The 26,594-nt window shown below is 41.0% G+C and overlaps 1 protein-coding gene and 4 non-coding genes across 5 annotated transcripts in view; 3 read left to right on the top strand and 2 right to left on the bottom strand.

Annotated features, from left to right (window-relative positions):
* Positions 1-975, bottom strand: part of LOC147270577 (uncharacterized) — a 41,786-nt gene extending 40,811 nt beyond the window's left edge. Inside the window, exon 1 of the mRNA XM_086205257.1 lies at positions 883-975. Coding sequence (XP_086061383.1) covers positions 883-975 — 93 coding nt within the window. The remainder of the gene's footprint in view (positions 1-882) is intronic.
* Positions 976-1,814: 839 nt separating this feature from the next.
* On the top strand, positions 1,815-1,896 carry trnal-aag (transfer RNA leucine (anticodon AAG)). The gene has a single exon. It is a non-coding gene; the product is annotated as a tRNA-Leu (tRNA).
* Positions 1,897-4,044: 2,148 nt separating this feature from the next.
* trnae-uuc (transfer RNA glutamic acid (anticodon UUC)) lies at positions 4,045-4,116 on the bottom strand. Its single transcript has one exon. It is a non-coding gene; the product is annotated as a tRNA-Glu (tRNA).
* A 1,625-nt stretch (positions 4,117-5,741) lies between these two features.
* Positions 5,742-5,813, top strand: trnaa-ugc (transfer RNA alanine (anticodon UGC)). Its single transcript has one exon. It is a non-coding gene; the product is annotated as a tRNA-Ala (tRNA).
* Positions 5,814-9,586: 3,773 nt separating this feature from the next.
* On the top strand, positions 9,587-9,658 carry trnaa-agc (transfer RNA alanine (anticodon AGC)). The gene has a single exon. It is a non-coding gene; the product is annotated as a tRNA-Ala (tRNA).
* Positions 9,659-26,594: the final 16,936 nt, after the last annotated feature.

Raw genomic sequence — 26,594 nt, 5'->3', positions numbered from 1 at the left:
AGCAGAAATTTCCCACAATGCCATAGTGTTTGGTCAGTGTTGAGCAGGCGTCAGTCTGACAATGATCTCATATTATTGTGTCATCACCTGACCAGACCCAAAAGTAGGCTCAGGTATCAGTTTCTTCTCAATGCTAATGTCTGCTAGCTTAGTCTGCTACTTTGATGGCTCTGCCTGCTCAAAGGTCCAGACCCCTGGATGTGGTGGTTCCTACCTGAACGTAGATTCTGTCAGCTCATGTTGTTAAATCAACTCACCAGGAACACCAGTAGATTTCAATGGACTGACAATGAGTCTCATTTAATGGGTGTCTCGTCCAACGAGAAACACTCAGTCTCAGGTTGAAGCTCATCAATGAGGTCTTGTGGATCAGTGGCTTGCATGAATGAATGAGTTGGAAGACTTCTTGGAAATTAAAGAGGATTTAATACAATTAAGAAAACCCTTAAGACAGAGTGATAATTCCAGCAGAGTAATTAAGGCCCATATTGAGTAGCAGGTATGAATTAGCCTGGATTTATCTGAGCTTCAAGTAGACGGCTAAGAGGCAGGTGGAAAGGTGTGTAGGATGAACGATGGTGACCTCCAAACAAATGAAGAGGACTGAGTGGAGGCTGACCAGCTCTACGGAGTCAGGCGGAGTTTGGCAGCGAGACAGGAGCCCAGGCCTGAATCGGTGTGTGGCAGCACAGACAGCTGTGAGCTGTCATGCCTAATTGGCAATTGCACAGCCAACCACCGGAGGCGCCCTCACTCATAAGAGGGGCGATTCCCTCCCTGCCCCATCTCTCTCTCTGTCTCTCTCTCGCTGCTCCTGACGGGTGACGTCATTTCCGCGCCGGATGTTTTGCTTCGGACAGGTAACGCGGCTTGTCTGCTCACCTGCTGCTCTTGGCTCACGTAGCACTGAGCTAATGATTGTGTCTTGTGCTGCAGAGCAGCCGATTTGGTAATGAGAGTCCTGTCAAGTGACATCACTGACATGAATGGATGACTTCAGTCACGTGACTGGATGACTTCAGTCACATGACCCAAACAGCGACCATCAGTCTCCTTCCAATCCTGTACTTTGGTAAACAACAAAAACAGAGTAAAAGTCTCTGGCAACATATTTGTTTCCTGTAGGGTTTCTTCATGTATGTGTGGTGTACCTGCTTTCCCAGAGGACTGCCATCTTTGTTCTGTGGGCTGACATGTTTTAGTGTCAGCACAGGTCATAGCGCTGAGACTTAACTCTCATTCTCCTCCAAGTAGTATTTCCACCTCACACTCCTGCATATATTCAAGTGAACAGGGAACACAAATTTATGCTCAACTTCTCCTGTGTATTCATCCACAGTCACTAAACAACAACCAAACCAAACAAAAGAGGTTTGCTAGCGTGGCGATCAGCTGTAGTTCACCATCTTATCCAGGTCACATGACTCAGGATTAGCGTGGCCGTCTGGCAACCAAAGGGTGGCTGGTTTGATCCTCACTTTCTCCAGTGACCATGTCAAAGTGTCCTTGAGTGAGATACTGAACCCCTAAATACTTCTGATGAGTAGGTTGGCTCCTTGCATGGCAGCCTTCAGCATCAGTGTGTGAGTGTGTGTGAATGAGAGGACATTGTTCAGCTCCTTGAGTGCTGCTGAGGTAGAAAGGCTCTGTACAAACTGAGTCCTTTTACCATTTCTTTCCTGCCTCTAGCAGCGCTGTCGTCACTTCCTGTGACCGTGGGAGGAAAGGGGTCCCCCTTCAGAATCAGTTTGATATCATTGTTACTTCCTCTTCAACATGCCTTTAGCAGACCAACTCAGAGAACAGCACAGTGAGGTAGTGTGGCCGAGTGGTCTAAGGCGCTGGATTAAGGCTCCAGTCTCTGAGGAGGTGTGGGTTCAAATCCCACCACTGCCATCATGTCCCAGGTCACAGGAGAGGTGTGGCAGGTCTCTCGCAGCCTTTCCTTTCACTTCCACAGGTATCTTCAAACCTGTGACCAAAAGAAGAAGTAGGTCCTGAAAACTCTCCAGCTGGTCCAGAACACTGCTGCCCGTGTGTTGACTAGAACTGGTAGAAGAGACCATGTCTCTCCTGTACTGGCTTCTCTGCATGGCTCCCTGTCACATTCAGAATAGAATTCTAAATTCTCCTTCTACCATCAAAGTCCTCAACAGTCAGGCTCCTTCCTACCTGACAGAGCTCCTTGTCCCCTATTATCCAGCTAGAACCCTTCGCTCCCAGGATGCAGGGTTACTGTTGGTTCCTAGAGTTCTAGAAGTAGAATGGAGCCAGAGCCTTCAGCTATCAGGCTCCCCTCCTGTGGAACCGTCTCCCAGTTTCAGTGCTCACAGTGGTCCTCAGTGAGCTCAGGGAGCTTGTGAGGATAACCAGACACATGAAAAACTACAGGGAACATTGGCTGGAGCTCAGTGTCTCCTGATGTACATGGCAGGGCAGCTGCTGCTGATGTCATCAAAATGAGCCCTGGAATCACAAGGTTTGCTGTGACGAGAGGCAGTGACATCAAGACATGTTTGGAGCTGTTTATGGTTGATGGTTCTGTTCATGCCACTGTCACTAAAAAGAGTCAGCATTGCTGTGACAAACCTCAAAGGAAAAAAAGTCCATGGTGACAAGTGGAAAGACATTGATGAGGGACACCTGGATGCTTCTGTTGGTGTTCTTCTTCTTCCTGGAGTGTTCAGATCCTGCAGTGAGGCCACTGATCGTCTCTGGGACGCATCGACAGGCAGAAATATTTTCCGGGCCACAAGGCCACTTCAGAACTTTCAACGAACATCAAGAGTCCTCAGATTTGACGACAGAGACACCGGAGCAAGAACTGACAAGCTTGCCCCCATTGGGGATGTCTGGGAAAGATGGGTGCAGCTCCTTGCACCAACATTCATCCCAGGGCCAGAGGTGAGAGTGGATGAACGTCTTGTCCCTTTCTGAGGAAAATGCCCCTTCCAGCAGTCCATGCCCAGTAACCAGGAAGGACGGCAGAGCAGAGTTTGTGTTCTGGCCTGTTCTGCTTTTCATTTTGTGTTTATATTAAAGTTCTGTTGCTGAAAAAAAGACTTTTATGCCAAACCCAAAGGTTCATTTTATCATTTTTTTAATTGAAATCGAGGGTTTACTGACTAAAAAAAGGTCCAGAGGCCCACAACAAAATATTCAAACCAATATTTCCATGGATAAGGAAGCCTAACAAGGAAACCAAGAGATGGAAACAACTTGGATGATAGAAAATTGTTTTTAGTGAATTTTACAGCTGATTGAAGATGTGGGTCAAAACTGACCGTTACCATAGAGATGGGAACAGAAAACTCAAATGGAAGCTCAAAAGGGGACTTAGCTCCAATGGTAGAGTGCTAGCTTAGCATGTGGGAGGTACCGGGATCCATGCCCTCATTCTCAGAATACTTCAGCTTGTTCTGTTGATCAGAGGAGCTGCTGGGTGATGAATGCTGATGTTTGTCCACTGCTGTGATAAAGTGTCCCCTGTTACTGAGATGAGGATGAACACCTGCTCAGGTCAAAGCTGCAATCAAACCAGGGACTCTGAACCTCCCACACAGTGAAGGAGTTTGTCCTGCAGGTTGATGGACGCTTATTAAGTTCTATCTTTGATCAAATATAAGAAATGTAAAATAATTCAACATTGATTGCATTTCCCTCCTTTCTTTGGTGCCCTCAGACTTTCTGAGAACTGTAGGAGGAACTGCCCACTATTCTGTGTTTCTTCTGCTCAGTGGAGGAAGGAACGAAGGACCGGAGCTCTAAGATTTTCAGTTCCTACATCAGTGAACAGACTTTCTGTGCTGCAAGGAACCAAAGCTACTAAGGAGGATTACAGAGTTTGGGAGTCAGTGACTTAATAGAGTCTAACAAAGGGTTGAACCTGAATGAGACAGTCACCCTTCAACATGGGGCCATGGCGGAGTGAACCAAGAACACTACAATGGGGGTGAGAGTGGAGCCATGATGGATTCACAGTTCATCACCTCCACCATCATGTGGACCACCTGATCACCTCTCCTTCAACCTCTAAATAACTCATTCCCTGACCGGGAATCGAACCCGGGCTGCGGCGGTGAAAGCGCCGAATCCTAGCCACTAGACCACCAGGGACCACACTGAGCTCTCCAACAACAGAGACTATAGACAATGACTCAAGAACACAGGACTCTGTTGTCTCAGCTTGAGATGCAGAGGGTCCACCAAGACCACCAGACACCTCAGCCTCCTAAAGACAGTCCACCCCAAGGATCCTGTCCCCCTCTGCTCCAACTCAGCCCTCCATTCATAACTGACTTTGTCTCAGTCTCTTCCCAATGCCAGTCACTGAAACACTGACAATGTGATGGGGGCTTCCTGTCTTTATTACATTTTCTTCAAAGGATCCCGTGTGTCTTCTTTCTCTCTGTCTGTACTGGAGTGTGGTACCAGGCCCAGCTTGAACGGGTGACTGTGTCTGAGTGGGTCGAGGCTGGGCTGCAGGTATTGGGAGGTTTGAACCCATCTGTGAGGCTCCAGGTGGAGCGATCACCTGTGAGGGTCCAGGGACAGCAGGAAGCTGCACAGATGGTAAAGACATGGAGGGGAGACAGGTGGTGCTGGAGCAGTGACAGGAAGTGTCTGGCATTTTGGTTCATCCTGTGAGATGACGTGAGGTTGTGGTTTTGCCTCCAGCCTCACCTCCTCATCAGTGTTCAAAAGGTTCAAAGGTGAAAAAATGGGATTCAACCAAACAGCTGGAATGAAGAGTTGGTAACACTTGCAGAGCTGCAGGGAGCTGGACAGGTCTCACCGTGGGGGGATTTGTCCCACAGATCCTGCTGAAGTGGCTCCTCCTCCTGAGACCTGCAATGCTGGCTGGACCTTTGGAAAAAGAACACAACAAATCTTCATAAACATTTACTTCAGCAGGAACACACAAGAAGGTGGGACTGGTTCCTTTTTCATGTTCACTATTTTGTCGTCTTGGTTCATGTTTTGGTTGTCAAAGTTAATTCTGAATATTTGTGGAAAGTTCGCCTGCCTTTACTTGTACCAATACTTTCTTTTGTAACAAATTAAAAAGCTCAAGCTAAACTTCAGTCAGGACAACCATTCTTTCTCATTCTTCGACCTCTGTTTTATGTCCATGACCATCCTGTCTGTCACCTTTGGTGATGGAGACATCAGTTGATGACATCAGCAACGGTCCTCAACCTAACTGCCTCTGCCAGAAGTGAGCTGTCATCTGTCTCAGGGGACACAGTCGGGTGGACCGGGGCGGATGAGGGCCTGCTGCTTCCTTGAAATATTTCTAAATATTTCAGTTGCAACTGTATAGTGATGGTGGCTCAGTTTAGAGCTGTCAATCAATGTTAATAACTGATCTTAGCATCTGGAGATTATTTTAGGAACACAAATACTTTTACTTCATTCTGAGGATGAGCAGACGTTCAATATAATTCTCATTTCCTGGTCAAAGACTCCTGCTAGTCAGAGAGGATCTGGGCTGGATTGGAAAGCTTCTGAGAGGAAAACCTTCACTCTGGACTGGACTGAGAACGGAGCAGCCTCAGCTTCCTGGAGCCTGACTTGCCTCTGTGGTCTAAGGTTGTGTGGGCTGACATCACAGTGAAACTACTGAGATCACAGAGCCTTTGAGATCACAGGCTGACTTCCTTTTTATCCCTAAAATGAAGAATAAAAATGTTGTGTCTGTGTTTGTGTTGCTGCATCAGTTAAACAGTGACTCTGACAGAGGGGGTGTAGCTCAGTGGTAGAGCGCATGCTTTGCATGTATGAGGCCCCGGGTTCAATCCCTGGCATCTCCAGCTGGTCCTTTGGAGCCTTCATCTTATCAGCTAAATTGATCCTTAAATGTGACAACAGTTGATAACAAACTACCAGAAGAGAAACCAGTCTGTTGCATATCAAAGTATTTGTAGCTGGGTCAGTGTGACTGTGAGCCTTCATAGCCAGCATGAAGGAGCTGGTTTCATCTTTGGAGGGGAAATCCCACACACAGCTGCTCTCAGTTCCAAATGTGTGTCCTCACTCCTCCGTCCTCCTGCTGCCCTCAGAATACAGACACAATTCAACCTGGCAAGTTTGGAGCATAGAAGTGCTCCTGAAGAGATGTGTGTCAGCCCACAGCTGGCTGTTCTTACCTGGAACCTCAAGATGAAACTGCTTCCACAGATTGCAAATGAATCTGATGTTGACTTTTGGACAAATCACCTGTTCATCAGTTCATCATCACTTCCATCCATTTTCTACTGCTTATCTTGTTATAGAAAGGAGTCTATCTGCTGTGTGACGGAGGCAGTTACTGTGAGCTGCTGCATGTCTCAGTGTGTGTGTGTGTGGGGGGGCTGTGTGTGACTGGTCGGCTGCCAAGGATTATTGATGAGATCAATCATGATCAGCTCTGAGATCACGGCACAGAAGAAGGAGACTTTTTTGATTTTTGGGGGTTCAGTTTCTAAGTCAGACACATCATCACAATTTGAAGTTTTCCTCCAGTAAAAAACAAAACAACACAAAACCAAACAAAAACATGATTTGACTTTTGATGTCTACATTTTTTGGAAATTGTGAGTCCAACAAGCAGGAGGCCGTTTGAGCTTGGAAACTGTGAAGCATCACCAGTAACTGCTGGTTAATTTACAGTTGTTTCCTCAAAAAGTTTAAAAATGAACTCAATGCTGAATCCCTCGTCGTCATCACTGAGCTGCAGAACTGGTCCATGCAGGAGGCTGAGCAGGTCTTCCTCTCTGGTCCAGTGTCTCAGCACAGGTCAGAGTAGAGAATTAAAACATGAACACAAATCTTTATCAGCTGTTTACTGATATCAGTGACTACCTTCAAGTAAGAGTGTTAGTGAATGGACCCTTTTTAAAGTTTATGTTATAATGTTTGAAAAATGATGCTCACAAAAACACAATAAAAGTGTTTGTGGTAAAATGAGTCAGTTGATTTTATTGCCATTTTAAGAGTTCAAGCGTATTTTGATGACATTGTTTGATTTCATGACTCACAGTTACTTTAGCAGGACCATCGTGACATGAAATCTTCCTCATCATCCCATATCGACCCTCAACCCCTCACACAGAACCAGGAGCCCTCAACTGAAGGAACCTTTAAAACTATAAATTAGAAAGTATTTTGGTGGAACGAACCTTTAAAACTATAAATTAGAAAGTATTTTGGTGGAATGAACCTTTAAAACTATAAATTAGAAAGCATTTTGGTGGAATGAACCTTTAAAACTATAAATTAGAAAGTATTTTGGTGGAACGAACCTTTAAAACTATAAATTAGAAAGTATTTTGGTGGAATGAACCTTTAAAACTATAAATTAGAAAGTATTTTGGAGGAATTGGAATAAACCTTTTATACAGTAGTTAGAAATTAAAGGACAGGAAGTAGTATTTTGGTGGAATAAACCTTTAATACTACAGTTAGAAAGTAGTATTTTGCTATAATCTAATTCGATAGGTGGCGCTGTCACCAAAAACCAAAAGTCCAACAAATGCATTTTATCATCCAATTCAGTAGGTGGTGGACCCAGCAGGAGCCACTGAACACAACTCTGACATCATCAGGCTTCTTCCCAGCAGCTTGGTGCTCCAGAAGGAAGAATCCAGACCATCGCTACATCATCAGAGTGAACACCAGCTGATGTTGACCAGTTTAACAAGCCTTTGACTGCTAAATGACATCCAAGCTCAGATTCTCTTGTCCTGGTAGAACAAGTCAGTGTTGAAGAAGATAAGAGCACCAGTCTCTTTCATCCAATGCTGGAACAGCGTTAGACTGAAGGTTAAAGGCAAGTTTTGAACTGAAGAAGCTTCTTGGACCTCTAAACTTCTTAACTCTCTTTCTCCAAGAACTGCGCCTGGACGACGGCCGTTTCCAGCGATACTTCAGGCTGACGAGGTTCCTGTTCGATGACCTGTTTGTGAGGATCGGTGCCAGGATATCAAGGTCCAACACCAACTCCAGGCTCCAGGACCGTTCACATGACTTCCCTGACGCCAGGGGAATCTCAACGCTGACAGGCTCTCTGGACTCCTTGTCATGAGAATTTGTCACAAAAGTTGAATACTTTCAAATGCATGAATACGCGTCACTCACGTTGCCGGCGAGTACACACACCAGTTCAGCTCTCTACATGGACTTTACATGTGAACTTGTTGCACGAAAATTTGTGTCACGATTGATGTGAACACGCCTTCAGACTGTGAGGGCTGACATCACAGTGAAATGACAGAGATCACAGAGCCTTTGAGATCACAGGCTCAGTTACGTCCAGTTGACCAGATTTTACTTCGCTTCGATCTACGATGACCTGGATGAATGAGAACCTACACAGACATCTTGCCGAACACTATGGGAAGGACATCCTTAGTGTGGTGCGGGAATGCGAAAGGACTGCAAGGAAAATCGCAGACTACAGGAACCATCTACGTTCCAACCTCCGATGCCGCCAACACAACCTCATTCCCACTAGCCTACTACTGGGATCCACCGTGAGGGGCCACAGGGCCAGCAAGATTTTGGAACGGGCACAAAATCAGCTTCTCAACGAGAGAGTGAGACAGGTCCATTTCACCATCGAGGGACTAAAGACCAAGCTAGATCACCTTAATCAAGAGTTATCGCCATTTTTGCCACCCGCCATCTTGGACAAGGTCACCTCCTTCGTTGGGACAGCCCAACTATCTCAACATCAGAAGAGCAAGGAGAGGCAGAAAAGGACATTCGCTCGCCTCCAGTCTCGCCTCGACCGGGAACGAGAAGCAGAAGGCCCAACCCCAGCGGACTCACAGGACAGGTGGATAAGGAACTTATCCAACAGGGAGCTCACCAGTCCTGAGAAACGCGTCCTTGCCAAAGGAATGAACTTTGCTGTCACCCCGAAACATCTCCCGACGGTGGACCTCATCACTGCCACAGAATCCGCCATCAAGAAGAACAACCTCTCCACCACAAAAGCAGATGAACTACGACTCAAGGTCACAGCGGCCCTCTCCGAAGCGAAGGTCCCCTCTGCCAACCTCTCGGTCCAGGAAAGGAAGGCCTTGAATGCACTGAGCAAAGATGAGAACATCACCATCCTTCCGGCTGACAAAGGAAGATGCATGGTGGTCCTTGACACAACTGACTACCAGGACAAGATCAGTTCTCTTCTCAGTGACATTCACACATATGAGACCTTAAAACGCGACTGAGTTGCTGCTGCCAGCACAGTCCATTAGCATCTGAGTGGTCGGTGAAACTCCCTGACACCGCACAACGACTGTCGTTTGGGGAGGCCAGGTGAGTCTCGGGAGGGTCGTTTCCACCACAATAGCACTGACCACTCCCACATAGGTTTATAAGCTGGAGTTTCCACACTCTTCACTAGAACTGAAGAAGCCTCTCGGATGAGAGGTGAAACGTCTTCAAGATAAACTTACGTCCATTTGACCAGATTTTACTTCGCTTCGATCTACGATGACCTGGATGAATGAGAACCTACACAGACATCCCTAAAATGAAGAAAATAAATGTTGTGTCTGTGTTTGTGTTCCTGCATCAGTTAAACAGTGACTCTACCAGAGGGGGTGTAGCTCAGTGGTAGAGCGCATGCTGAGCATGTATGAGGCCCTGGGTTCAATCCCTGGCATCTCCAGCTGGTCCTGTGTAGCCTTCATCTTATCAGCTCAAGTGATCCTTAAATGTGACAACAGTCGATTCACTATCAGAAGACATCTTCTCCATGTTCAAGTTGGGCTAACTTTCCACAAATATTCAAAATTACTTTTGAAAATTAAAACATAGATCAAACCTGCCCTGTCAATCACCCACAATGGGCGGGTCATCCCACTCCCTATCAGGTTCCCCACTCCGTGACCCAGGAGGCTCCCTCTCCCTATCAGGACTAGAAATCCATTGGGGTCTCCCTGCTCAGGTAGGAGTCCTGCCCACAACGTTAAGCTGTTGATGTTCTAGAGGAGACAACATCTGATCTTTGTTAGATCCACCAGTCAAAGGTTTTCTTTAAAGGCTGTAGCAGCTGAGAATGAGGGAGAGAGAGAATTAATAACCATCTTAGTGAGGACATTTTGAAAAATGATGACATTTTATTGACTTGTAGCACTGCAAAAATCATCTCCCCTCCAAAAACCCTCTTCTCCAACTCTGTACTCAAGTTGTCTCCTCATCAGGCACCACAGGATCCAGGACGTTCAGTCAAAAAATCATTAGTGATTTTAAAAATGGCCATCAGACACAAAATAAGACTTCAAACAGGTTTACAACTTTATTTGATGTTGACACATTTTGTCCATTTTGCCTCCACACTGTCCTTCATCACAGCATTTAACATCAGGACTGCTCCCAGATACGCTCCATGACCTCATCCCTGCACCAGAGTACCGCCCAAGTTCATCAAGGATGGCCAACATGAGAGGGTCTAGATTCACCTCCATCTTTGGAGGTTGTTGAATTTCCTCCTGAGGACCGTCAGGCTGTTTCCTTACTTTGCTGTGACCCAACAGCAGACAGCAACAAGGACTGTGGTGCACTTGGTAAAATCACCATCTGGAGTCTGGACCAAGATGCTGATGTGATCCTTTGATGAGTTTAGAATCAGTCAGAGATCAAAGACTGGAGCAGGAATTCAATGCACAGAACCCAGAGATCAAAGACAGAATTCAGACATCAAACACAGAATTCAACGATCAATCAATTTGAGGAACCAGCATCTCATGTGAAGATGCTTCTGAACTCATGAAGTGAAATCCTAACAAATAGAGATGAATGAGTCCAACTGGGACTGGCGACCTGTCCAGGGTGTACCCCGCCTCTTGCCCGTAGATGCTGGGATAGGCTCCAGCCCCCCCGCGACCCTTAATAGTAAGGAATAAGCGGAAGATGATGATGGATGGAGTCCAACTGGACCTGAACAGGAGAGAAATAAAGGAGTTGTTATGTAATTGTTATTGATTTCCAGGCCAGGTGAGGGTTGGATTTTGTTCGTCCATGTTGAAGTGAACTGACAGTGGGACTGAGGACCTGGGCTGAAGTCCAGCTCACTGCTGGTTTAATAAAACCACCTGATTGTTTTTCCTATCAGCTCTGATCTGATGGAAGAAACAAAAAGCCAAACTTCATTCGTCCGTGTCCAAACACCAAGTCTGTTGATGTGCAGCACTCCAGTTATTTGTTTCTTTCCAGACAGAAGCAGGTTGGTGGAGGAATAAAACCTCAACAGTGAACAAACAGCAATGAGAGAAGTGAACCCTGCACTCAGAGAAGTTGTGTCTGCACTCGCCAACCAGGAAACGCGTCTATCTTCTGTGTGACTGAGGCAGCTGCTCAGAGCTGCGTTTCTCAGCTGTGTGGGGGCGGGACTCTGTGTGCCCCGGCTCAACCACGAGACCTCTGTGTACACTGTCAAGAAAAAAAACTATAAAAAAACGGTAAAAAGTCTGGCAGCAGAGTTTCCAGACGAATACCGTCAAATTACAGTGATGAACTGTTCCACAAAATTACATGGAATAAACTGTAAAAATACACAGCAGCTTTCACAGTCCCAACTCATTAAATTACAGTACATTAAAAGGTGCCATAGAGAGGTTGAAGGGATATTAATTCTTGTTCTGTGGTGTGATATGTAACCCCACAAAAAATGGTTGGGTCTGTGATGGCTCAGAAGCTTCCTAAAAGGCTCTCTGAAACCGCTATGTTACCATGTTGGGTTTAGAATGCCTCATTTGTCCCTATTGGGGTCGTTTCTGACCTCATCTGGCAACCTCATTATTTATGCAAGTGCATGAGTTGACGGAGATCAGTTGCAGTTGTTTATCTGGCAACCTCATTTAACTACTACTCGGTGATTGGCTGCCCTCACTGTCACTGAAAAGAAAGTACTCCCACTTTCTCGGCTAACTGTCGCCAGTGCTAAGTGTGACGGCTACTGTCAATTGACAACATTCCATATCATACAACAACATTCGTAAGATAAGATACCAAGTAGCCACGGCCCATTCGCAGATCCAGCCGTATATGCAGCGGCGGGGTGACCGTCGGGACAACTGGGAGTTTTCCTGGTGGCCTGGCCCCTTGGTAGCCTGCCTGGCTGGCGAGATTCCTTCCCCCTCAAGCCAGGCCAGGCCAGCTAGCGACACACAGCGCAGATAAAACAAAGGTGTCAATTGTATCGAGGCCATTCCTTCAATCAATCTGCTCAGTCAGTGCTGCTGCTGCAGGCTCCAGTTGCGACACAAGAGCGCTGCACTCACTCGGCTCGCTCGCATAATCGCCCCCCCCCCCCCCGAAATATGTCAAAGGGGTGTGTGTGAGTGGGGGGGGGGGCACTGACTGAACTGTGACGTAACACTTCAGCCAAAATCGCATTGGTCCATTTTCCCACAGCGATTCAAAAAAGGGGAGATCCTTCAAACAGAGGTTATGACACTGCCTCACACTTGGTGTGTGTTCCCCACAGCTGGGGGACGTTGAAGAAACACCAAAAACACAAAAACAATGATTTTCATTCTAGGTGCCCTTTAATTGTTGATAAATGTGAATTAAACTGCAGGAAAAAAGGCCCATCACGTAAAAACACATGAAGAACAAGGACCTTTCAGGTTCTTCTCTAAGTTCAGGGCTCTTACTGGTTCATGTATGAAACAAACCAGTCTATGAGCAGGAATTTCCCATTAAAAAGTTCATTTGACAGTGGAAAAGCAAGCATAGTGATTAAAATTGCCAAGTTTAAGGTCAATCACTGTCAATTGAAGCTATTTAGTTGTTACTTTATGAAACTGAGCCAACTTTCTACAGTGATTTCCTGTTAGATTCTGGTTTCTCCAAGTATAAAAACTACAACAATGTATAAACACAGAATCTGTACTTTGAACAATAGAGAATTTCTACATAATTACAGTATCAGTCCATCACTTTAGAGGATTGGAATGTAAAATAATCATTGGACAATGGAAATCATTTATCCTTTAACGAAACAACTTCAGTGCAGAGTTGATAACTGCACTTCAAACTTTGAACTGGTGTCCACATCAATGTGGAATTTGAGGAGGCCACAGCCACCAAATTTCCCAGAGTTCTTGACTATTTGCAGTCTCTTCCCTTGGAGAAGTCAAGTGGAACTACAAGACAAGGAGCAGAAATCCAAGCTGCTGGTGGACCACGTGGTGCTGTGTTGATGCTACTTTCCCACTCAAAGGGGATCGTGCAGGAATGTTCCACACGGTTGACCAAACTTCCATTGCAGAAGAGATTCGGGCAGTTCCACCCACGCCATGCATCCTTGTATGCTGTAAGTGTGAGGCAATACAATACAGTATGTTTCAGTGACATACATTTAGACAGAAGACCTTGGTTTATTGGGTGATGTTTATTGACATGCCAATTGGATTTTGGTGCCAATATGGCTGACTTGGTCGGTGTAAATCTTATCATCACAAAACAAAGTACACACAAATGTTCAAATTACTTTTCTAGACTTTAGTCCCCAAAGGAATTTCAGGCACCTGAAAGTGACTTTCATAAATCTGTGTGTCTGTGTACAGTACATGTCCCAAAAATGGAAAATAAAATTATTGGTCCCCAATCTCAAGGATAAAATTACGCTACAGTGATGTAGTGAGAGTTGCTACAAACCTCAAAATGATGCTACAGTGATGTAGTGAGAGTTTCTACTAAACTTAAAATAATGCAACAGTATTGTATTAAGAGTTGCTACGAACCTCAAAATAATGCGACAGTCATGTAGTGAGAGTTGCTACTAACGTCAAAATAATGCGACAGTGATGTCGGAAGAATTGCTAATGATCTCAAAATGATGCTAACAGTAATGTAGTGAAAGTTTCGAATAACCTCAAAGTGATGTTGACAGTCATGTGGTTAGAGTTGCGAGTAACCTAAAAATGATGCTGACAGTGATGTCGTAAGAATTGCTAATGAACTCAAAATGATGCTAACAGTAATGTAGTGATAGTTGCTAATAAACTCAGTGATGCTGAATGTAATGTAGTAAGAGTTGATACAAACCTAAAAATGCGACAGTGATTTGGGAAGAATTGCTAATGATCTCAAAATGATGCGAACAGTAATGGAGTGATAGTTGCTAATAAACTCAGTGATGCTGATAGTAATGTAGTAAGGGTTGCAACAAACCTTAAAATAATGACACAGTAATGTGGTAAGAGTTGCTACGAACCTAAAAATAATGCGACAGTGATGTCAGAAGAATTGCTAATGATCTCAAAATGAGGTGACAGTGATATTCTTAAGACTTGCTAATAAACTCAAAATGGTACTGACGGTAATGTAGTGATAGTTGCTAATAAACTCAGTGATGCTTACAGTAATGTAGTAAGTGTTTCGAACAACCTCAAAGTGATGCTGACAGTCATGTAGTAAGAGTTGCTACGAACCTCAAAATAATGCGACAGTGATGTCGGAAGAATTGCTAAAGCTCTCAAAATGATGCGACAGTGATGTAGTAAGAATTGATACCAATCTCAAAATAATGCAACAGTGATGTCGTAAGAATTGCTAATGAACTAAAAATGAGGCTAAAAGTAATGTAGTGAGAGTTGCTAATAAACTCAGGGATGCTTACAGTAATGTAGTAAGTGTTTACAACAACCTCAAAGTGATGCTGACAGTCACGTAGTAAGAGTTGGTACGAACCTTAAAATAATGCAACAATAATGTAGTAAGAGTTGCTACGAATATCAAAATAATGCGACAGTGATGTCAGAAGAATTGCTAATGAGCTCAAAATGATGCTAACAGTAATGTAGTGAAAGTTTTTAATAACCTCAAAGTGATGTTGACACTCATGCGGTTAGAGTTGCGAGTAACCTAAAAATGATGCTGACAGTAATATAGTAAGAGTTGCTAATAACCTCAAAATAATGCTACAGTGATGTCTTAAGAATTGCTAATGATCTCAAAATGATGCGACAGTGATCTAGTAAGAATTACTAATGAACTCAAAATGATGCCAACAGTAATGGAGTGAAAGTTTCGAATAACCTCAAAGTGATGCTGAAAGTCATGTAGTAAGAGTTGCTACGAACCTCAAAATAATGCGAAAGTGACATCGGAAAAATTGGAAATGATCTCAAAATGATGCTACAGTGATGTCGTAAGAATTGCGAATGACCTCAAAATGATGCGACAGTGATGTCGAAAGAATTGCTAATGAACTCAGTGATGCTTACAATAATGTAGTGTTTCTAACAACCTCAAAGTGATGCTGACAGTGATGTAGTAAGAGATGCTACTAAACTCAAAATAATGCAACAGTAATGTAGTAAGAGTTGCTACGAACCTCAAAAAATGCGAAAGTGATGTCAGAAGAATTGCTAATGATCTCAAAATGATGCGACAGTGATGTAGTAAGAATTGTTAATGAACTCAAAATGATGCTAACAGTAACGAAGTGATAGTTGCTAAAAAACTCAGTGATGCTTACAGTAATGCAGTAAGTGTTTCAAAACAACCTCAAAGTGATGCTGACAGTCATGTGGTTAGAGTTGCTACGAACCTTAAAATAATGCGACAGTGATGTCGGAAGAATTGTTCATGATCCCTAAATGATGCGACAGTGATGTAGTAAATATTGCTAATGAACTCAAAATGATGCTAACAGTAATGGAGTGAAAGTTTCGAATAACCTCAAAGTGATGCTGACAGTCATGTGGTTTGAGTTGCGAGTAACCTAAAAATGATGCTGACAGTGATGTTGTAAGAGTTGCTAATAACCTCAAAATAATGCTACAGTGATGTAGTAAGAGTTGCTACGAACCTCAAAATAATGCGACAGTGATGTCGGAAGAATTGCTAATGATCTCAAAATGATGCGACAGTGATGTAGTAAGAATTGCTAATGTACTCAAAATGATGCGAATAATAATGGAGTGAAAGTTTCGAATAACCTAAAAATGATGCTGACAGTGATGTCTTAAGAACTGCTATTAAACTCAAAAAGATGCTAACAGTAACGTAGTGATAGTTGCTAATAAACTCAGTGATGCTTACAGTAATGTAGTAAGTGTTTCAAACAACCTCAAAGTGATGCTGACAGTCATGTAGTAAGAGTTGCTACAAACCTCAAAATAATGCTACAGTGATGTAGTAAGAGTTGCTACAAACCTCAAAATAATGCTACAGTGAAGTCGTAAGAATTGCTCATGAACTCAAAATGATGCTAACAGTAATGTAGTGAGAGTTGCTCATAAACTCAGTGATGCTGAAAGTCATGTAGTAACTGTTTCGAACAACCTCAAAGTGATGCTGACAGTAATGTGGTTAGAGTTGCTACGAACCTTAAAATAATGCAACAGTAACGTATTAAGAGTTGCTATGAATATCAAAATAATGCGACAGTGATGTCAGAAGAATTGGAAATGATCTCAAAATGATGCGACAGTGATGTCGTAAGAATTGCTTATCATCTCAAAAGGATGCTAACTGTAATGTAGTGAAAGTTTCGAATAACCTCAAAGTGATGCTGACAGTCATGTAGTAAGAGTTGCTACAAACCTTAAAATAATGCTATAGTGATGTAGTAAGAGTTGCTACGAACCTCAAAATAATGCGACAGTGATGTCGGAAGAATTTCTAATGATCTCAAAATGATGCGACAGTGATGTAGTAAGAATTGCTAATGTACTCAAAATGATGCGAATAATAATGGAGTGAAAGTTTCGAATAACCTCAAAGTGATGCTGACAGTCATGCTGTTGGAGTTGCAAGTAACCTAAAAATGATGCTGACAGTGATGTAGTAAGAGTTGCTAATAACCTCAAAATAATGCTACAGTGATGTAGTAAGAGTTGCTACGAACCTCAAAATAATGCGACAGTGATGTCGGAAGAATTGCTAATGATCTCAAAATGATGCGACAGTGATGTAGTAAGAATTGCTAATGTACTCAAAATGATGCGAATAATAATGGAGTGAAAGTTTCGAATAACCTCAAAGTGATGCTGACAGTCATGCTGTTGGAGTTGCAAGTAACCTAAAAATGATGCTGACAGTGATGTCTTAAGAACTGCTATGAAACTCAAAAAGATGCTAACAGTAACGTAGTGATAGTTGCTAATAAACTCAGTGATGCTTTCAGTAATGTAGTAAGTGTTTCAAACAACCTCAAAGTGATGCTGACAGTCATGTAGAAAGAGTTGCTACAAACCTCAAAATAATGCTACAGTGATGTAGTAAGAGTTGCTACAAACCTCAAAATAATGCTACAGTGAAGTCGTAAGAATTGCTAATGAACTCAAAATGATGCTAACAGTAATGTAGTGAGAGTTGCTAATAAACTCAGTGATGCTTACAGTAATGTAGTAAGTGTTTCAAACAACCTCAAAGTGATGCTGACAGTCATGTAGTAAGAGTTGCTACAAACCTCAAAATAATGCTACAGTGATGTCGTAAGAATTGCGAATGAACTCAAAATGATGCTAACAGTGATGTAGTGATAGTTGCTAAAAAACTCAGTGATGCTGACAGTAATGTAGTAACTGTTTCGAACAACCTCAAAGTGATGATGACAGTAATGTAGTAAGAGTTGCTACGAACCTTAAAATAATGCAACAATAATGTAGTAAGAGTTGCTACGAACCTCAAAATAATGTGACAGTGATGTCGCATGAATTTCTAATGAACTCAAAATGATGCTAACAATAATGGAGTGAAAGTTTCTAATAACCTAAAAATGAAGCTGACAGTGATGTCGTAAGAAATACTATTAAACTCAAAATGATGCGAACAGTAACGTAGTGATAGTTGATAATAAACTCAGTGATGCTTACAGTAATGTAGTAAGTGTTTTGAACTACCTCAGAGTGATGCTGACAGTCATGTAGTAAGAGTTGCAACGAACCTCAAAATAATGCCACAGTTATTTCGTAAGAATTGCTAATGAACTCAAAATGATGCGAAGAGTAATGTAGTGATAGCTGCTAATAAAATCAGTGATGCTTTCAGTAATGTACAAAGTGTTTCGAACAACCTCAAAGTGAGGCTGACAGTCATGCGATTAAAGTTGCGAGTCACCTAAAAATGATGCTGACAGTTTTGTAGAAAGAGTTGCTACGAAGCTAAAAATAATGCGACAGTGATGTAGTAAGAATTGCTCATGAATTCAAAATGATGCTAACAGTAATGTAGTGATGGTTACTAATGAACTCAGTGATGCTTACAGTAATGTAGTAAGTGTTTCGAACAACCTCAAAGTGATGCTGACAGTCATGTAGTAAGAGTTACTACTCACCTCAAACTAATGCAAAAGTAATTTAGTAAGAGTTGATACGAACCTCAAAAAAATGCGACAGTGATGTCGGAAGAATGGCAAATGATCTCAAAATGATGCGACAGTGATGTAGTAAGAATTGCTAATGAACTCAAAATGATTCTAACAGTAATGTAGTGAAAGTTGCGAATAACCTAAAAATGATGCTGACAGTACTGTAGTAAGAGTTGCTAATAACCTCAAAATAATGCTACAGTGATGTCGTAAGAATTGCTAATGATCTCAAAATGATGCTTACAGTAATTTTGTGACAGTTGCTAATAAACTCAGTGATGCTGACAGTCATGTGGTTAGAGTTGCTACGAACCTTAAAATAATGCGACTGTAATGTCGGAAGAATTGATAATCATCTCAAAATGATTCGACAGTGATGGAGTAAAAATTGCTTATGCACTCAAAATAATGCTAACAGTAATGTAGTGAAAGTTGCAAATATCCTCAAAGTGATGCTGACAGTCATGTAGTAAGAGTTGCTACGAACCTAAAAATAATGCCACAGTTATTTTGTAAGAATTGCTAATGAACTCAAAATGATGCTAAGAGTAATGTAGTGATAGCTGCTAATAAAATCAGTGATGCTTTCAGTAATGTACTAAGTGTTTCGAACAACCTCAAAGTGAGGCTGATAGTCATGTGATTAAAGTTGCGAGTCACCTAAAAATGATGCTGACAGTAATGTAGTAAGAGTTGCTACGAAGCTCAAAATAATGCGACAGTGATGTCGGAAAAATTGGTATTGATCTCAAAATGATGCGACAGTGATGTCGTAAGAATTGCTAATCATCTCAAAAGGATGCTAACAGTAATGTAGTAAGTGTTTCGAACAACCTCAAAGTGATGCTGACAGTCATGTAGTGAGAGTTGCTACGAACCTCAAAATAATGCAACAGTAATCTAGTAAGAGCTGCTAATAACCCTCAAAATAATGCTACAGTGATGAAGGAAGAATTTCTATTGATCTCAAAATGATGTGACAGTGATGTCGTAAGAATTGCTAATGAACTCAAAATGATGCTAACAGTAATGGAGTGAAAGTTTCGAATGACCTCAAAGTGATGCTGACAGTCATGTGGTTCGAGATGCGAGTAACCTAAAAATGATGCTGACAGTGATGTAGTAAGAGCTGCTAATAACCTCAAAATAATGCTACAGTGAGGTAGGATAAATTGTTAATTAACTCAAAAATGATGCGAACAGTAATGTAGTGATAGTTGCTAATAAACTCAAAGTGATGCTGAGAGTAATGTGGAACATGTTTTGAATAACCTCAAAGTGATGCTGACAGTCATGTACTAAGAGTTGCTACGAACCTCAAAATAATGCGACAGTGATGTCGGAAGAATTGCTAATGATCTCAAAATGATGCGACAGTGATGTAGTAAGAATTGCTAATGAACTCAAAATGATGCTAACAGTAATGGAGTGAAACTTTCGAATAACCTCAAAGTGATGCTGACAGTCATGTAGTAAGTGTTGCTACAAACCTCAAAATAATGCGAAAGTAATGAAGTAAAAGTTGCTACGAACCTCAAAATATTGCGACAGTGATGTCGGAAGAATTGCTAATGATCTCAAAATGATGCGACAGTGATTTAGAAAGAATTGCTAATGAACTCAAAATGATGCTGACAGTAATGGAGTGAACGTTTCGAATAACCTCAAAGTGTTGCTGACAGTCATGTACTAAGAGTTGCTACGAACCTCAAAATAATGCGACAGTGATGTCGGAAGAATTGCTAATGAACTCAAAATGATGCTAACAGTAATGTAGTGATAGTTGCTAATCAAGTCAGTGATGCTTACAGTAATGTACTAAGTGTTTCGAATAACCTCAAAGTGATGCTGACAGTCATGTAGTAAGAGTTGCTATGAACCTCAAAATAATGCGACAGTGATGTAGTAAAAGTTGCTCCGAACCTCAAAATAATGTGACAGTGATGTCAGAAGAATTGCTAATGATCTCAAAATGATGCGACAGTGATGTAGTAAGAATTGCTAATGAACTCAAAATGATGCTAACAGTAATGGAGTGAAAGTTTCGAATAACCTCAAAATGATGCTGACGGTCATGTAGTAAGAGTTACTACGAACCTCAAAATAATCCGACAGTGATGTCAGAAGAATTGCTAAAGATCTCAAAATGATGCGACGGTGATGTTGTAAGAATTGCTAATGAACTCAAAATGATGATAACAGTCATGTAGTGATAGTTGCAATAAACTCAAGTGATGCTTACAGTAATGAAGTAAGAGTTGCTACGAACCTTTAAATAATGCAACAGTAATGTAGTAAAAGTTGCTACGAACCTCAACATAATGCGACAGTGATGTCATAAGAATTGCTAATTAACTCAAAATGATGCGACAGTGATGTAGTAAGAATTGCTAATGAACTCAAAATGATGCTAAAAGTAATGTAGTGATAGTTGCTAATCAACTCAGTGATGCTTACAGTAATGTAGTATCTGTTTCGAACAACCTAAAAGTGATGCTGACAGTCATGTAGGAAGAGTTGCTACGAACCTCAAAATAATGCGACAGTGATGTCGGAAGAATTGCGAATGAACTCAAAATGATGCTAACAGTAATGGAGTGAAAGTTTCGAATAACCTCAAAAAGATGCTGACAGTCATGTAGTAAGAGTTGCTATGAACCTCAAAATTATGCGACAGTGATGTCGGAAGAATTGCCAATGATCTCAAAATGATGTGACAGTGATTTAGTAAGATGTGCTAATGAACTCAAAAAGGTGCAAACAGTAATGGAGTGAAAGTTTCGAATAACCTCAAAGTGATTATGACAGTCATGTAGTAAGGGTTGTTACTAACCTCAATTTAATGCTACAGTGATGTCTATGAATTGCTAATAAACTCAAAATGATGCTAACAGTAATGTAGTGATAGTTGCTAATAACCTCAAAGTGATGCTGACGGTCATGTAGTAAGAGTTGCTACGAACCTCAAAATAATGCGACAGTGATGTAGTAAAAGTGGCTACGAACCTCAAAATATTGCGACACTGATGTCGGAAGAATTTCTAATGAAATCAAAATTATGCTAAAAGTAATGTAGTGATAATTGCTAATCAACTCAGTGATGCGTAAAGTAATGTAGTAAGTATTTGGAAAAACCTCAGAGTGATGCTGACAGTCATGTAGTAAGAGTTGCTACGAACCTTTAAATAATGAAACAGTAATGTAGTAAAAGTTGCGACGAACCTCAAAATAATGCGACAGTGATGTCAGAAGAATTGCTCATGATGTCAAAATGATGCGACAGTCATGTAGTAAGAATTGCTCATGAATTCAAAATGATGCTAACAGTAATGGAGTGAAAGTTTCGAATAACCTCAAAGTAATGCTGACGGTCATGTAGTAAGAGTTGCTACGAACCTCAAAATAATGCGACAGTGATGTCGGAAGAATTGCTAATGATCTCAAAATGATGCGACAGTGATGTAGTAAAAGTTGCTACGAACCTCAAAATAATGCCACAGTGATGTCAGAAGAATTGCTAATGATGTCAAAATGATGCGACAGTCATGTAGTAAGAATTGCTAATGAACTCAAAATGATGCTAACAGTAATGGAGTGAAAGTTTCGAATAACCTCAAAGTAATGCTGACGGTCATGTAGTAAGAGTTGCTACGAACCTCAAAATAATGCGAAAGTGATGTCGGAAGAATTGCTAATGATCTCAAAATGATGCAACAGTGATGTAGTAAGAATTGCACATGAACTCAAAATGATGCTAACAGTAATGGAGTGAACATTTCGAATAACCTCAAAGTAATGCTGACAGTCATGTAGTAAGAGTTGCTACAAACCTCAAAATAATGCGACAGTGATGTCAGAAGAATTGCTAATGATCTCAAAATGATGCGACAGTGATGTAGTAAGAATTGCTAATGAACTCAAAATGATGCTAACAGTAATGGAGTGAAAGTTTCGAATAACCTCAAAATGATGCTGACGGTCATGTAGTAAGAGTTACTACGAACCTCAAAATAATCCGACAGTGATGTCAGAAGAATTGCTAAAGATCTCAAAATGATGCGACGGTGATGTTGTAAGAATTGCTAATGAACTCAAAATGATGATAACAGTCATGTAGTGATAGTTGCAATAAACTCAAGTGATGCTTACAGTAATGTAGTAAGAGTTGCTACGAACCTTTAAATAATGCAACAGTAATGTAGTAAAAGTTGCTACGAACCTCAACATAATGCGACAGTGATGTCATAAGAATTGCTAATTAACTCAAAATGATGCGACAGTGATGTAGTAAGAATTGCTAATGAACTCAAAATGATGCTAAAAGTAATGTAGTGATAGTTGCTAATCAACTCAGTGATGCTTACAGTAATGTAGTATCTGTTTCCAACAACCTAAAAGTGATGCTGACAGTCATGTAGTAAGAGTTGCTACGAACCTCAAAATAATGCGACAGTGATGTCGGAAGAATTGCTAATGATCTCAAAATGATGTGACAGTAATGGAGTGAAAGTTTCGAATAACCTCAAAGTGATGCTGAAGGTCATGTAGTAAGAGTTGCTATGAACCTCAAAATAATGCGACAGTAATGTAGAAAAAGTTGCTACGAACCTCAAAATATTGCGACAGTGATGTCAGATGAATTGCTAAAGATCTCAAAATGATGCGACAGTGATGTCGTAAGAATTGCTAATGAACTCATAATGATGCTAACAGTAATGGAGTGAACGTTTCAAATAACCTCAAAGTGATATTGACAGTCATGTAGTAAGAGTTTCTACGAACCTCAAAATAATGCAACAGTGATGTCGGAAGAATTGCTAATGATCTCAAAATGATGCGACAGTTACGTAGTAAGAATTGCTAATGAACTCAAAATGATGCGTACAGTAATGGAGTGAACGTTTCAAATAACCTCAAAGTGATGCTGACAGTCATGTCGTAAGAGTTGCAACGAACCTCAAAATAATGCGACAGTAATGTAGTAAAAGTTGCTACGAACCTCAAAATATTTCGACAGTGAGGTCGGAGGAATTTTTAATGAACTCAAGATGATGCTAACAGTAATGTAGTGATAGTTGCTAATCAACTCAGTGATGCTTACAGTAATGTAGTAAGTGTTTCGAACAACCTCAAAGTGATGCTGACAGTCATGTAGTAAGAGTTGCTATGAACCTCAAAATAATGCTACAGTGATGTAGTAAGAGTTGCTACGAACCTCAAAATAATGCAACAGTGATGTCAGAAGAATTGCTAATGATCTCAAAATGATGCGACTGTGATTTAGTAAGAATTGCTAATGAACTCAAATTATGCTAACATTCATGGAGTGAAAGTTTCGAATAACCTCAAAGTGATGCTGACAGTCATGTAGTAAGAGTTAATACGAACCTCAAAATATTGCGACAGTGATGTCGGAAGAATTGCTAATGAACTCAAAATGATGCTAACAGTAATGTAGTGATAGTTGCTAATCAACTCAGTGATGCTTACAGTAATGTACTAAGTGTTTCGAACAACCTCAAAGTGATGCTGAAAGTCATGCAGTAAGAGTTTCTACGAACCTCAAAATAATGCGACAGTGATGTCGGAAGAATTGCTAATGATCTCAAAATGAAGCGACAGTGATGTCGTAAGAATTGCTAATGAACTCAAAATGATGCTAATAGTAATGGAGTGAACGTTTCAAATAACCTCAACCTCATGTAGTAAGAGTTTCTACGAACCTCAAAATAATGCGACAGTGATGTCGGAAGAATTGCTAATGATCTCAAAATGATGCGACAGTGATTTAGTAACAATTGCTAATGAACTCAAAATGATCCTAACAGTGATGGAGTGAAAGTTTCGAATAACCTCAAAGTGATGCTGACAGTCATGTAGTAAGAGTTTCTACGAACCTCAAAATAATGCGACAGTGATGTCGGAAGAATTGCTAATGAACTCAAAATGATGCTAACAGTAATGGAGTGAAAGTTTCGAATAACCTCAAAGTGATGCTGAAGGTCATGTAGTAAGAGTTGCTATGAACCTCAAAATAATGCGACAGTAATGTAGAAAAAGTTGCTACGAACCTCAAAATATTGCGACAGTGATGTCAGATGAATTGCTAAAGATCTCAAAATGATGCGACATTGATTTAGTAAGAATTGCTAATGAACTCAAAATGATGCTAACAGTAATGGAGTGAACGTTTCAAATAACCTCAAAGTGATGCTGACAGTAATGTAGTAATAGTTGCTACGAACCTCAAAAAAATGCGACAGTGATGTCAGAAGAATAGCTAATGATCTCAAAATCATGCGACAGTGATGTCGTAAGAATTGCCAATGAACTCAAAATGATGCTAACAGTAATGGAGTGAATGTTTCGAATAACCTCAAAGTGATGCTGACAGTCATGTACTAAGAGTTGCTACGAACCTCAAAATAATGCGACAGTTATATAGTAAAAGTTGCTACGAACCTCAAAATATTGCGACAGTGATGTCGGAAGAATTGCTAATGAATTCAAAATGATGCTAACAGTAATGTAGTGATAGTTGCTAATCAAGTCAGTAATGCTTACAGTAATGTAGTAAGTGTTTCGAAGAACCTCAAAGTGATGCTGACAGTCATGTAGTAAGAGTTGCTACGAACCTCAAAATAATGCGACAGTGATGTCGGAAGAATTGCTAAAGATCTCAAAATGATGCGACAGTGATTTAGTAAGAATTGCTAATGATCTCAAAATGATGCTAACAGTAATGGAGTGAACGTTTCAAATAACCTCAAAGTGATGCTGACAGTCATGTAGGAAGAGTTTCTACGAACCTCAAAATAATGCGACAGTGATGTCGGAAGAATTGCTAATGAACTCAAAATGATGCTAACAGTAATGGAGTGAAAGTTTCGAATAACCTCAAAGTGATGCTGACGGTCATGTAGTAAGAGTTGCTACGAACCTCAAAATAATGCGACAGTAATGTAGTAAAAGTTGCTACGAACCTCAAAATATTGCGACAGAGATGTCAGATGAATTGCTAAAGATCTCAAAATGATGCGACATTGATTTAGTAAGAATTGCTAATGAACTCAAAATGATGCTAACAGTAATGGAGTGAACGTTTCTAACAACCTTAAAGTGATGCTGACAGTAATGTAGTAATAGTTGCTACGAACCTCAAAAAAATGCGACAGTGATGTCAGAAGAATAGCTAATGATCTCAAAATAATGCGACAGTGATGTCGTAAGAATTGCCAATGAACTCAAGATGATGCTAACAGTAATGTAGTGATAGTTGCTAATAAACTCAGTGATGCTTACAGTAATGTAGTAAGAGTTTCGAACAACCTCAAAGTGATACTGACAGTCATGTAGTAAGTGTTTCGAACAACTTCAAAGTGATGTTGACAGTCATTTAGTAAGAGTTTCGAACAACCTCAAAGTGATGCTAACAGTAATGAAGTGATAGTTGCTAATAAACTCAAAGTGATGATGACAGTAATGTAGTAAGAGTTGCTACGAACCTCAACATGATGCGACAGTGATGTAGTAAGAATTGCTAATGATCTCAAAATGATTTGACAGTGATGTAGTAAGAATTGCTAATGAACTCAAAATGATGCTAACAGTAATGGAGTGAAAGTTTCGAATAACCTCAAAGTGATGCTGTCAGTCATGTACTAAGAGTTGCTACGAACCTCAAAATAATGCGACAGTTATGTAGTAAAAGTTGCTACGAACCTAAAAATATTGCGACAGTGATGTCGGAAGAATTGCAAAAGAATTCAAAATGATGCTAACAGTAATGTAGTGATAGTTGCTAATCAAGTCAGTAATGCTTACAGTAATGTAGTAAGTGTTTCGAAGAACCTCAAAGTGATGCTGACAGTCATGTAGTAAGAGTTGCTACGAACCTCAAAATAATGCGACAGTGATGTAAGAAGAATTGCTATAGATCTCAAAATGATGCGACAGTGATGTAGTAAGAATTGCTAATGAACTCAAAATGATGCTAACAGTAATGGAGTGAAAGTTTCGAATAACCTCAAAGTGATGCTGACAGTCATGTAGTAAGAGTTGCTACGAACCTCAAAATAATGCAACAGTGATGTCGGAAGAATTGCTAATGATCTCAAAATGATGCGACAGTTACGTAGTAAGAATTGCTAATGAACTCAAAATGATGCGTACAGTAATGGAGTGAACGTTTCAAATAACCTCAAAGTGATGCTGACAGTCATGTCGTAAGAGTTGCAACGAACCTCAAAATAATGCGACAGTAATGTAGTAAAAGTTG

Source organism: Aulostomus chinensis, chromosome 1, assembly GCF_037954235.1.
Source record: "Aulostomus chinensis isolate RoL2024-O1b breed Wild chromosome 1, RoL_Achi_v1.0, whole genome shotgun sequence".
Lineage (NCBI taxonomy): Eukaryota > Metazoa > Chordata > Actinopteri > Syngnathiformes > Aulostomidae > Aulostomus > Aulostomus chinensis.
This window is presented reverse-complemented; position numbering and strand designations above follow the sequence as displayed.